This window comes from Falco naumanni, chromosome 5, assembly GCF_017639655.2.
Source record: "Falco naumanni isolate bFalNau1 chromosome 5, bFalNau1.pat, whole genome shotgun sequence".
NCBI classification, from domain to species: Eukaryota; Metazoa; Chordata; class Aves; order Falconiformes; family Falconidae; genus Falco; species Falco naumanni.
The window spans coordinates 91,199,211-91,213,405 of NC_054058.1; the positions used below are offsets into that span (position 1 = coordinate 91,199,211).

The window sequence follows — 14,195 nt, forward strand, 5'->3', positions numbered from 1 at the left end:
GCCTTTTCATTTCCATTAACTTCCATGTATTATCTATGCGTGGCAGTCAGGTAAGAAAGTGGTTTTCTGTTCTTTGACAGTGAGAAAAGATGAATCTAACCTTCAAATATCAACACTAACAAGCTGTTTCTCCTTTGAATCACATGTTCAGCTTTTGCTGTTAAGTGTGTTCCACTAGCATTCAACAATGGAACGTTATTATTCCAACAATGGAATAAAACATTTATTTCCAAACTTGCTACATTTTTATGTACCAAAACTAGCCCAAAAGTCTACCAGCCTTTACCTGCATCTTAACATTTAGAAGTGAAATGCTAAAATAGTCTAACCAAAGCCCGTAAAAAAAAGTTGCTATTTTGTACAACAGTTTATTTTGTACAACTAATTTATTTTAAATTAAATCTTTGTTGCACACAGGGGATACAGAATCAAAACACAATTGGTAGGAAGGTTCCATTACAGAGAACATACCTTTCTGCCCTAGAGCAACACAGTTTAAGTACATCCATTGCAGCACATCCATAGACAGAACCATTAATCAGACTCTGCTTGACTATATCAAGACTTAGAATTCTATTGTATTAATGCAGCTCATCAGGTAATGAATAGCCATCTTCAAAAAAAAAAAACCTGTATGCGAGAAGAGTAGCACCTAAACACTTTACAGATCACAGATGCCAAGCATTCTTCATTTCATCTCTAGTTCAGAACTTGAGTAGAGGGGAATCCTGATTTTCTTTGTTCACATCAGGACTCAGAGTGATAAGAGGCGAACTGAAATCGATCAGCTGAAAGAAAAACATTAAAATTTAGGTATTGTAGCCAGCCATTGTACATAACTACTATAATAACATATTACCACTGCTAGCCTTCAAGTACCTTTTTTGTTTAGGATTCCTATTAGTATCCAGAAGACAGATACAAGCACCACACTCAAACTTTTAGTTTCAGGTTTTTAAACATGTAGCTCATTCTTAGACAAGCACAAGCTTCTCACAAGGTATTGCCCGTACCCACCTTAAAAGCCTAAAAGCCTTTTCTAAATTTCACTACTATGCATATTCAAGTGACAGTGTCATCCAGGCAGAGCAGAGTACTTCTGAACATCTCTGAACATGCCTCCACAAGCCAGACTTCTGTGATCCTCTTTTGAGGAACTTTGAAGGACCCCCGATACTAAATTGATCCCAGCTACACCTAATGTCATCAAAGGCTACATCCTCATCATTATCACCATTCATCTGACAACATCTAAAGGCATCTACCTTCAAGCCACTAGTGTACAAAAAACTTGCCCAGAAATGCTTGTCAAACTTAGAACTGAAAATTTGCAAGAAAACAAAAACAAGAGTCAGCATGCCTACTCTACCGAAGACAGCATTCGCTTCCTTCTTTAGAAGAGTTTCATTCTTTAAGAACTGCTTTAAACATTAGGTTCTTTCTTCATCCTCCTCCTCTTCCTATTTGCAGATTCACTGAGCTCCAGTTTAGAACACACTGAGTTGAAACATCATGTTCTCTTTCCTTACAAGCACCTTAGTATGTAGTATCATACTGAACATATTGAGCTAATAGTAAATAATTCTCAAAGCATTGGGAGCTGCTTTGCAGACAAGTTATGTGGAGCCAGTTGACTTTTTCTGCTAGCCTATTTGCACCAGAAGATTTGAATATAACTTACCTTTACTTGCCCCGAGAGTGTAGGCTTTAAAGGAGTAATCTTATTCACTTCGGGAGTATTGGAAAGGTCAATCAGAGGTCTACATTCACATTCTAAAGCATGTGGGAGAGATTTGTCTACTCCAATATCTACCAGTAAGGCCTCAAAAAAAAAAAAAAGATAGTTACAGTTTCCTCCCCTGTTCCCTTCATAAACATTTAGGCAGTCAGTCAGTTTAGCTTATACAGCTGTAATAACTACAGGAAAGGCTTAATGTATAGGTTGGGTATTTTTCATACAGGATTGTTTGCAAACAGTGTAAAAACCTCAGCTCTTGCTCTGCCAATGGAGAACATCACAAATAGGGAAAATATAGCAAGACAAAGAAAAAAGCTCCTTGAGGCATAAAACAATTTTTCACTTAAAGTTAAATTTAAAATCCTTTAATAAATGACTACAGTTATTATGTCATGTTACTTTTCTAATCAAATCCACAAGGATTTCACAGCACTTACCCAGAAGTGGAAATTTAATATGAAACCTGCAAATACTTGACCATTCATCTTTGACATAGGAACAAACTTAATGGAAACAGTTCAGTGCTAAAAAAGACACTAGAGGGTGCCCATGCTTAATCCATTTTTAACTTCAGGTGTACTGAACTGGTTTTCCTACTTACCCCTCATCTTGAAATAATTCTGTTTTCAAACAGTTTACACTTTTCTACAGAACTACTAAGTAATGTTAGCTCTTACCTCAGTCTGTTTCTCTTCAGCCAGCTGCTTTTGTATTTCAACCTCTTTTAATTCATTTTCTACTAGTTCTGTAGCAGTTTTGTCTGGTGAGAAGTTAAGCACAAGAGGTAGCACAGGTGGAGGAGATACATCATCTTCTGAAGACAACATCTGTGTCTTACTCTCCTTTGTCTGTTTAGAGCTAGGGAAAAGAGCATTGGCAATGGTAGTTCACACTGATTAAAGAACTCTGTTAGAAGACACACAAGCTAATACCCTAGCATCATTTTCTCCTTTTTACCCTAAGTTTTAGTGACCAAAAGGCTTCCCATATTTTCATCCCAAAGTATACTAGTTACCTACAAAATACAAGATATTTTATGCTGCAATAAATTTATAGCCTACTCATGCAAAAAACCCAAGAGCTAATGATTTTGGGATGATGAAGATTTTAATCTTAAGTGAAATATGCATGCAGCCCAAGGTTCACACATAGGATTTTGGATTTTTTTAGACTTTTAAGGAACAAATAGCAAACAAGTACTGATACTGCGTATCACTGAGCAACCCACTTGAGTCCCTGCGGAGAGGAAATACTGACGCTGGCTGGAGGACCAGGCATTGTAATGTGATGTATGATAAATCATTGTAAAGTTGAGTCTTTCCTTGACAGAAAACACCATGTTGGATACTTAGCCTAAGTAACATGACATACAGGAAGAGCTTTCTAGCCATGAATCATTCCTACTTTCATATTGTTGTTCTTCACCAACCATGAAGCAAGCCTGCATACATATGTATGGTACCTGTGAGAAGCTGTTGTGCTGATGATATGAAGGCAACATTAATGTAACTAACAGTGTAGGATTCACCCATTCTGCAAGCAATTAATTCAATTGAAATGTAGGTAAGCCTGCTGAGAAACTAAAGTTCAGTTGACTATCATTAGCTTTTTGACTGATGCTTTAAAGCATAATTTTGCAGAAGCATTAGCAACAGTCTAAGACAAAGTTAACAGTAATATGTATTTTAACCAGTTAATTCCTTCATCAGGAGGCAATAGCAAAACAACACAAACACCAAATCTGATTTCAGTCAGAGCAACAGATACAAGTTTTAGGCTGTCTGCTAGCTCAATAAATACAAATAACATCCCGTTAGAGGTTATAATTCTTTAATGTTAGATATCAACTTATCTCAGTAAGGCTTACAGTATTTTACTAGTCACAAAATATAAATATTTATTAGTCCTATACAGCATCTATGTTCAAATGCTTTATTCTAACATTTAGCAGAGGTCCTTGAAACCTGAAAGCCATCATTAAAACTCATTTAGAAGTAGTTGGCCTACAATACTAATTTCATATATGAAGGTTTCTGTCTTACCCAGCCATAAGCATCTTTTTGGTAGAAAAGCTGCTGCTTCGGTGAACAGATACAGTATGTGGAGAAAACACCATTCTTGGTGCAGTTTTAGGAGTCACTGCTGGAAATCCTGAGATACGATGAACAGGTGTAGGTAATCCAGACTGTTTCAGACTGGCAGGAGTCACAGAGGCAGACCTCTCCAGAAAACAAGAATTCTGAAAGATGTCATCTCCTGAGGCTTTCACAGGAGTGCTAACTGCCATGGCACTAAGAAAGGAACATGCATTAGCCAAAAGCTTCTAGAAACAGTTCTATTCAAACTATTCTACTAAAAAATAGAGATTGGTTTCCCTTTGGTCAGTAAGAGAACTGTAATCATCATAAAGTTTTAAACACAGCATAGCAAGAGCTTTTATTTCACAATAATTCTTTTATGAATGGCTCTAGTCTATTTAGCACTACAAAGAAACCCCTCTTCTTCTGAAGAGAGTTGGGGTGTGTGTGTTCCATTTACTTTTGAGGTTTTGTTTTAAATCCATTCCAATAAGCATTAACGCAGCTCACCTGGAGAGACTCAAGGGACTACATAATGAAGTTAGAACTTCTAAAAACTGTTACAACACCCAACCACGTTGCATTCAAAGAAGTATGCCATGTTCAATTTTCAGTTAAGCCCTACCTTCCAAGTGTGCCACAAAATGTTAATCCAAGAGATGATGTTGCTTTTGGTGCTGTATCTAAAGAGAAAAGTTTTGTTAATTGCTAGCCAGATTTTTTTTAGTAACATACCTTGCACTTAAAATACTAATTCTTTTCAAGAGATGGAAAAGAGTGTGATGAAACAAATAAAAAGCATTCAAAGTAACATTTGCTTTTAACAGCCAGGCTAGAACACAGGTCATGCAAAGTATGCACCTACCTCCAGTCTTCACTGGAACCTTAGTCTGACTTGTAGGAAAGGACAAAACTGTAGCCTTGGCCTTTGGACATTGACTTCCTTTTGTTGCACTTCCATCTTTATTCTGCAGACGTAACTTCTGCAGACTGGGAACAGAGCTTAGCCTCTGAGTTCCACTGCCTACAGCCTCAGATGATACTGCAGAAGCTGAAGATTTAGACAAGCTTACAGGTCTAGATGTTCTGGGAGCACTAACAGATCTTGCTTGCTTCCTGGATTTCTCAGTGTTGGCAGCCTGCAGAGATGACACGCTGGTAGGTCTGACAAGGGCCAGCCTGTTTGTACTGGATGAAATCTTAGAACCATTCACACTAGCTTTTGAAGACGTGCTTGATTTTCCTGAAATAGAAAGTTAAGTTTTATTTCTGAATCATCACTTATTGCTAAGGTTTTGACTAGAGCAATTATGCTCACATAGGAAAAAAACCCAGCAAATTACAGCATTTAAATTCTTGTTCAAACAAAAAATTTAAGAACACAAATAATTACTGAAAACTTACTCCCTGAATTGCCCACCAATTTTGTCTGTTTTAGAAAGCCTCCTCACCAAATTTCTGAATCACTGCAATCAGTGAAAAGAATATTCTTCAAGGAATGCCAAAACAGCTTGCAGATTCAAGTTACGTTTTCAACATTTTCCCCCAGCATATTTTCACTCTGTTCCCTTAAAAAGGCATTCAAGGTAATAGTTCAAGTTATGGGGATTAACACCACGGGCTGAAATACTCCACACATGCTTTTCTGTTTTCTGTATGGTTCTTGCTTTTAGTCTGTATGTTACTTCCATTAATAGGATGAATCCTGATGCTTCTAATCATATAAAATAATTCTTATTAAGCTTTAACTTTTACTAATACATTATCCATCCAGAAACAAAGCACAAAATAAAAGTTTGTATCAACTTGGTATCTTGATAGATTTACAAGAACTGTGATGCTTACATCTCTCAGTATTTTTAGGAGACTATTTTTCTGATCCTTTCATGCTTACTGAGAGGGTCAAATTGATGTCCTCCTCATAGTATAAGCCTCTTGGTTGTATTCAGTTATTTCCCCAGAGGTTTTTTCCAGTCTGCTTGAGTAAGTCGCATAATTTTATTAGGCTTACAGAAACTTCAAACTAGGACTTCCACCTCCCTTCTCCATTTCAGTTGTTTTGGTGGTGGTGGTTTGTTGTGGTTTTTTTTTTTGTTTTTTTTTGAATTCAAGTTAGACAAGTTTGCAGCACTCAGCTCGCACGCTTGGCTATAACAGAGATCGTGTGCAAGAAGAACAGGTTTCATGAGGCATTGCTTACTTTCTAGTTGTGTCAGACCCTCCCACACAGGTATCAGGCTTACAGGAACCTAGTTTCTACAAATAGAATTCTAAGATTTATCTTTAGTCCACAGGGGTTTATTGGGCTAGCCTACAAAATCTTACTCCCCATACAAAGCATTTCTTACTGCTTCTATATACTGGACACCATTAAAACATCCAAACCCACAGTCCAAGATATGCTTAGCAATTCAAAATGGATTTGTGGCACAAATCTGTATTAAGAGTGATTACCATTTTTTCCTATGGGAGAAAAAGGTAAACTTGAATCCAGACTCGAGTTCATGCTGAAAACTGATGATGAAGACGATGAAGTAGTCTTTGTTGTGAGACCACTGGCAACACCAGGAAGTTTCATATGTGTTATCTTCTTCAAGCCAGGCTGAGTCAGAGAATATAGTTTATTCAAAAGCAAAAGCACTATTTAACATAATACTTTGATATGCTTTTTCTTGATATTTTAGCTTTTTATTTGTGAATTTTAGAGAATCTCCCTCAGATTAAAGTTTAAAAAGTAGATTTTCTTAGTTCCATTACATCTGGGTTATTACACAGACTGGAACATCAGATCTAAGAGATAGACTATTATTTTTATTTTTGCCACAAACTTGAGTATGGACTTAAAAGAGATTAAAGAATAAAAGGAGTAACCCCAGGCACCTGTATACACTAGGCACTAAGCAGCTGGAAACCAGCTTTGCAGAAAAGGCCCTTGAGAGTGCTGGCAGACAAGCTGGACCTGAGGCAGCAATGTGCTCTTGCAGCAAAGAATGCTAACAGTATCCTGGGCTGCATTAGGAAGAGTGTTGCCAGCAGGCTGAGGGAGGTGACCCTTCCCCTCTGCTCAGCACTGGGGAGGCCACACATGAAGATGTGTCTACCTTTCAGGCACCCCAGTATAAGAACTATTTGGAGCTACTGGAAAGAGTCCAGCAAAGGGCCACTAAGATGGTAATGATTAAGGGACCGAAGCATCTGCCATTTGAGGAAATGGTTTAGAGCGCTGGGACTGTTCAGCCTAAAGAAAAGAAGGATCAAGGTGAGTCTCATCAATATAAACAAATATCTGAAAGGGCAGTGCCTGGTGGCACCCAGTGACAGAACCAGAGGTAACTGGTACAGACTGAGACACAGAAAGTTCTACCTCTGAACATCAAGGAACACTTTTTACTGTGAGGGTCACCAAGCACTGTGCACAGGTTGCCCAGAGAGGTTGAGCCGCCATCATCCTTAGATATATTCAGGGTCTGTCTGGACATGGTCCTGGGCAACCAACACTAGGTGGCTGTGCTTGAGCAGAGGGTTGGACCAAACCAAGAGGTCCCTTCCAACCAGTCACCAGCCTGTGGTTCACTGAAGTGGCACGCAGCATGGAAGCGGGTTTCTAATGCTTCAAAACAACTCCTGACAGCTATAGGTATTCTACCTTCATACAAGTTATGGCAGCTTTTTCATATGCTTTAGTTACCTACACACATCAAAAGCTTTATTCCCCACAGAAAACTGCTGATCACTGACCTTCAGCTAGTGCTTTAAAAACAAAGGTAATGTTTATTAATCCAATACATTTATAGTTGCTCTTAAGTATGTTCATTCTATTATAGACTTGGAACACATTCAAGAACAGCAATTATAGAACAGAAACTACTTTTTCTTAAAACCATTATACACAGAGATATAGCTTTAAATTATAAGGTAAACTATATTCAGTTTCTTTTTATTGGAACACCACAACAATTATTTCCCTATTAAGAATGCTTGCCATTACCTTACTTGGTGCAGGAAGGGCTTTTTTGCCTTGCACTGAGGAACTGCCACTGAATGAAGACTCAAAGACATCTGAAGCAGCACTGGATTTATCAGAAATTAGATCTTCAGATGATCCCATGCTGTTCAAGTCTCTTTTTGTAGAAATACTACTATGTTTCCCTGGTTTGGGCTGCAAATTTCAACGCAACAGTTTAAAAATTACTAGTGTTTCTAGAAAATGCTATAAAGCTTTTTTACACAAGTTAATTTTGTTAAGAAACAACAGTCAATGAAGAAGCCTTTGAACCCAAACAAGTCCTTAGTCTTTACACTAATATAGTTTAAAGTTAGTCTAGCGAGTATATTTGTGAAGTACTAGAACATACTTGAACCCAGATATTGAGCATCAACCTAAGGACAGCACTGCAACAATTCATCAGCACAGATTTCAATCATGTTTATCCACATACTGTAACAGCTGGTCCTTACAACTATGAGAACATAGTTTAATTCATATTCTTCTGCTTCACTTTAGCTTTCCAAACTATGAGATGTTACAATAGCAGACTGAATCATCCAAGCTGTCTATTTAGACAGTGGGCTACAATTTGTCTAGTTAAAACATTAAGACTGCCTTTTCTTATAGCACCCAAAAAATCAGGAGATTTATGTCATACAGGAATCAGAGGGTCCTCTATTTTCTATAGGTGATAAGTTTCCAAGGAGCTAATATCACATTTCCAGTAACGCCTGCAGTACATACTGGACCCTAAGCCATAAGATGTAGAGCAACAAAATCCAGAAGATATCTAGAGACTGGGATTTGAGTACACAAGGTCACTAACAACCATGTGCTTGCTATCCTAGGATAACATTTCCAGCTGGTCACATAGCCACATCTTAAATGTAACACCATTAATCAGTGCTTTTCATGATTGAGACAAGTCACAGACAGAACTAGAGTTAAAAGATTCTCCTGTCCTATTGAAATAATTGTGGGTTTCCCACCACCACCACCTCCATTGACAAGGGTTAACAGTAAACAAAGCCATTTTTGCATGTGAAGTCACTAAGAATAGTGCAGTAATTTTAGCAGCAACAAATCAGTGTTTAAACTGAAGCCGGAATGATGGTATTCACAAAACCAGAATGCAGTGGAAAAGAAATTTGCCTGCAGATGCTTTTCATTGTCTTAACAGTTAAACAAGTTTGCTACTATACCATAGTATCTGCCTTGTCTTTTCTTTTTTATATACAATAAAGTTTGCTGCCTAAGGATCTTATGACAGATAAGCATCAGAAGATTAAGTTCACTTTTAAAAATAAAAGCATGTAGACAGTTACCAAACATTCCTAAAACACACAAAGGCCATGTTTAAAGAAAACACTGTTGCCCAGAAGCTATCTTTACCTTTCCAATAGTCAAATTGCTTTTGTCAAGAGTAGATGAAGGTTTTGCCATTGACAGTTCACCAGTTGCCTTCATATTTCTTTCCTTAGTTTTCTGTTCTTGTGTCAGAGGTGAATCAGTTATTTTTATAGGAGATACACAATTTTTAACAGGGCTTCTGTTTGGAGGAGTATAAGGAACATATGTTTTGTCACCTGACAAAAGTTTATCTGATTCCTTCTGAAAACAAGGTGGCAGCTGACATGCTGGGCTATCCTGCACACAGTATGTCTCCCTTTTAACAGCCCTGGGACTTTTCGCTATATTTTGATTTCTCAGCATTTTCAATTTTGACTTTGAGTCCTCCACAAATTTTTCTATAATCTTGTTTTCTCGTTCTTCTGACTGGCTTATTTTAGTCTGTTTATTCTTGCTTCCAGTCTCTATTTGCAGTGCTAATAAATGAGCTTCTTTGAAAATTTCCACAAATTTCTCGCCTGTAAGTGGGGTCCACGTGAGTTTATCATCAGAAGCAGACGCATTCTCTTTTTTAGCAATTTGATTTGCTTCAATATTGACAGCAACACATTTTTCTTTGTGTCTCAAAGGTCCAACAAAAACTTCATCTTCACTTCCACTAAAAAGAAAAACATGTCAGCCCAGCACCTTACATGTGTCCATTTTAAAGGTAGGTTTACCTGTAGACCCTTCACTTACCTTGCTGGAGACAGTGAAAGGTCAAAATCAAACTTTTCATCAGACAGAAGAGGAAAATCTGAAATTGTAACAAGGATTTTGTCACAGCAGGGATTTGCAATAAAAACAACTGCACTATACTTTGACAATTTGGTGAAGCTAATGTCAGATGGCAAAAAAAGTTTAACTAATTAGTTTAAATAATTAAAGCAATAAAAACATGTCTTAGGTCAAGCAAATTGAAGGTACAACTATGACCATAATTTTGATAGATGCTCAAATATCATGAAAGATCTTAATGCTAATTTCTATGCATCTGTAATAGGAACATGGGATCTGACTGTGGGAAAGCCTCCAATGAAGTGAGACTATATAATCTAGACCTATATGACAATGCAGCTGTCCTATGTGTCAGTTCTTTTCTGGTTCAGATTACCAGAGGACAGTAACAGGAGTCAGTGAGAAAGGTTAGTTTTCCTGTTAACCAATGCATACACTAAATATTAATCAAATCTGCAGTAGACAAATAAGGAAAAGGGATGAGCTCAGATTAGATATACAGAAGATAGGCTGATGACATCATGATGCTGCTAGGCATGCTCTCTAACACCAGTGCTCCACAAGCACTTGAGGAAGCTAGGCTTGTAAGTCTGAGAGTGGCAAAATCAGCCCATCCAAGGAAACCAGTACACAGAACAAGATATAAAGCAGATACAGAATGCCTACTGATCTGAACTGTCTTAACATTTAATAAGGGATACACCAGTTAGAGAGTATCCCAACATGTTCTCCACCTACCGTTGCTCATGCAAATACCTGTTTTTTCTTCAATCACATGACTCAGAGAATGTGTTGCCATTTCTTTCCCTTCCTCCATCTGGAGTGTCTGGAAAATATATTATTAGCTATGCAGTAAATTTAAAATGCAACAATAAGGTCAGAGTTTTCAGATACTGCCAAATTAGCAAGGTGGTAAACATTCCCTTTGAAGGCTTACATTTAGGGACAGCTATGCAAACATGGTCTATGGGATGTCACGCATCTCACCATCCTTTCTCGAAACATGCCATCAAATTACCTGAGATTATGTATATGTGAGGCACTACAACCTCTGTAAAAAGCCTTCAAATAAAACAGTGATGCCTAGGATTTCTTAAATTCCTTAACGCAAACTCTGTGTTCAGCAACTAAATTCCTCATATGAGCATAGCTGCAATGGGCCAAAGCTAGCCATTTGCAGCAGAACACTGCCACCCCCAGCTTTTCACAGCTCTAATTCGAGACTGGCGTCCTCCGGCAGAGCAAATACGTGTCGCATTTAAAGGCAGGGCCTTTCACTTGCGGAGAGAAACCCATCACACCCCATCTTCTGTACCTTAACACGACCCGCCCAGGCTTTGCCATGAGGTTGCCAGCAGACCCTCAGTAGCGCCTGCTGGGCCGCTAGGCTAGAAAGATGATTAATGCGGAGCACGGGCCCACCAGAACTGGTCCCTCGCGGGGCAGCTCAGCAGAGCCCACCGGGGCCAAAAGGGCCGCTCCCCCCCCCCCCCCCAGACTCCCGGGGGAGAAGCGGCCCGGCGTGCGCGGAACCGCCCACAAACCACACAGAGCCCCGCGAGCAGCCGCCCGCCGACCTCCCGCTAACCCACCTCAGGCGGGCTCGCCTAGACCTCCCCCGACCGCCACGGCCCCCCTGCAGCCGGACCTTGAGGGAAGGCCTCCGAACACCACACCGCAGCGCGGGGGAAGCGGCTGGGACCACCAGAGGCCCAGGCCAGCAGCAGCCACCGCCCCACGCCGCTTACCTGCACGGGGCCGCAGAGCACAGAGCAGCGCAGTGCTGCCGCCGGGACGTTTGAAATCGCGCCCCGCTCACGTGACGCGCCCCGCACGCCCTCATTGGCAGGTTCGAACGATACGCCTCACGCGCCTGCCCCGGGGCATGCTGGGGCTTGTAGTGGGCCGGGTCTCCCCAAGGGCCGCCGGGTGGGGCTGGGTCTCCCCAAGGGCCGCCGGCCCTAAGAGGCCTCACCCGCGAACCGTGGCCGGTTTTTTATATATTAAATATATGTGGTTACTCGCGGTCTGGTAGAACTAGAGCTGGGCCTCCGGAGCATCGCAGAACCCAGAGCCATCAGAGGCTGCCGCAGGCGGCCTGGGTGGCTGCCGGTGGCTGTGTGGGGGGTCACGGCCCTCCCGCGCCCTTGGGTTCCTCCGGTGCTTTCCGCGCCTCAAGGGAGGGTTCTAGCCTGGCTGTTTCATTCCTGCTGCTTGGCGCCGCGGAGCCGGGATTGCCTGGCAGACCTGGGTGCCGTGGTGGGGGCAGCAGTGGAAGGGAAAGGCAGCTGGAGCGCCTGGGTATTGCCCTGGGCTTCGGGGCCCTGCCGGCGCGCAGGCCCCGCGGGGACTGCTGGCACCGCTGCCGTGATGGCTGCGGCAGAGGGTGCAGACGGCTCCGTTTGGTTCCTCCACTCCTTCTCTGGGTGTGATTGTCAATAGTAACTCGGCTGCACCGAAAGGGGTATGTAGTGGTTCCTCAGCTGACACACTGAATAGCAAGATTCTTGGATGTCAGTCCCAGCTACAGATATTGTATTGACGTGCGGAATTTGACTCTATAACTCGAAAGTTATAAAGTAGGTATGTTTATTGCGTGCAGATGCACGGGGGATCGCTCCTCCACAAGCGTGCATACCCGAAGTGACGAACCATCCCACATTTATACAATGAAACAAATGAATATTCAATTAACACCTATACATATCCTTTATCTAAACCCCGCTTCGTATGTTAATTAGCTTATCAGTCCGTTTCCTGGAATGTAGTGGTCTTGCAGGTTTGTAGGTGATTCATGTCCTTGTGACCATCTGATCTTCTTCAGCAAGGAGACTTAGCACTCCCTCCTTCTAGATAGCATTTGAATGTCTCTCATCTTTTCTCATTCTCTTTTAAATAGCCCCTTTTGTTAGAGGAAGAGGGGCAGGTGTCTCCTCAAAACTGTAGTTGTCTCCTCAAAGCTGTGTGCCTATGTGACCAGACACCGCACCCATGACCAGTCACCATACCCACATTCCTTGAGCAGACATATACAATCACATTCGGTGTCCATTGTCCCCATTTCACACTATTTCTCCATATCAGTATGAATTCACTTTTGGATAGAATAAACCTTATAGTTCAAATATAATGAATATAAGAAATATCTTCAAATGAAACTAGTAGTTGCACAACAAAAGCTACTATGAAATTCTCCGTACAGCCCTGTACCAAGGCTAAGAACTTATATTTGCTCAAAGGATGTAGGTATAGTAATTGGGTTATGTAACCATAGTTTGAAAGAAATAATTAATGAAATAACTGATGAAAGAAGGAGTCTGTTTCTCTTTCTTTAACTTTCTCTAGCAAGGGGCCTGTTTATAAGTTATCCAGAGGGAGTGACTAAAAGAAACAAGCAGAAGAAACAGATGGTCGACAAGGTCATAAATTAGCTCAGTCCGATAAGAACACTGCAAACTTGCAAGATCATCACATACCAGACAAAAGGTGAAAAGTAGACCATGACATGGAAGACCTACGGCCTTCCTCCCAGAGGCCACCGCCCACGTCCTGAAGACCCCTGCCCACAATTCTTGGAGGAATTTGTGCAAGCACAAAGGACTGAAAAGGTAATTAACATATGAAGCGAGAGTAGGCGGGGTTATGTAATGAATATGTATAGGCATTAATTGAATATTAATTGTTTCATTGTATAAATGTAAGATAATTGGTTACTTTAGACATGCACGTTAGGTGGAAGGATCCCTTGTGCATCCAGCGCTGCCAATAAAGGATACTCAGTCACTAAGAAATTTTGACTTCGTTCTTTATATCACTACTGCGAATTAACAAGGACTGACTGATAGATATTAAAGTAGACCCATGTCAGTAAGCAACAGGAAAACACCACTCCTCTATTTCTTCTGACATTTAATGCTGTGCAGTGCTTAGGTTTTTATTTAATAGATGCGTGGCCTTAGAAACTGCAGTTGAGTGATGTATTGTGGGTATTTGGGGATGATTTAACAATCACTGGGTTGGAATTTAGCCACTGGATAAGAATGGTTAAAAATGACCTGTCTATTTTCATATAGACAAAATATTTTGTAACCCTTTCTCTGCTTGGCCACATATTATGGTACCTGGGTACATGGGGCTACGCAAGCAGTATATATGCCACTTGAGTATATAGCAGGTATCCCATTTATTAGCTAATATGCACAGTAAATGGCTGGGACAAATAGGCTACTAGGCTGAATATTAACATGCTCACCTCCCACTTTTC

At 40.6% G+C, this 14,195-nt stretch overlaps 1 protein-coding gene across 4 annotated transcripts; it reads right to left on the reverse strand.

Annotated features, from left to right (window-relative positions):
- Positions 1–377: 377 nt before the first annotated feature.
- On the reverse strand, positions 378–11,777 carry GTSE1 (G2 and S-phase expressed 1). 4 transcript variants are annotated; one of them, XM_040596305.1, is made up of 12 exons: positions 11,680–11,777; positions 10,688–10,757; positions 9,893–9,950; positions 9,197–9,812; positions 7,805–7,975; positions 6,271–6,418; positions 4,682–5,059; positions 4,442–4,499; positions 3,781–4,029; positions 2,416–2,596; positions 1,682–1,822; positions 378–788 (listed from the first exon to the last, which is right to left on the reverse strand). In XM_040596305.1, exons 2-12 carry the CDS (start codon positions 10,746–10,748, stop codon positions 705–707), a joined length of 2,145 nt encoding a protein of 714 aa, XP_040452239.1. In that variant the 5' UTR covers positions 10,749–10,757; positions 11,680–11,777; the 3' UTR covers positions 378–704. The 4 variants fall into 4 exon arrangements, with proteins under 4 accessions (XP_040452239.1, XP_040452236.1, XP_040452238.1 ...); XM_040596302.1 differs by having other exon boundaries at positions 10,670–10,757; XM_040596304.1 differs by lacking the exon at positions 11,680–11,777 and adding an exon at positions 11,524–11,648 and having other exon boundaries at positions 10,670–10,757.
- Positions 11,778–14,195: the final 2,418 nt, after the last annotated feature.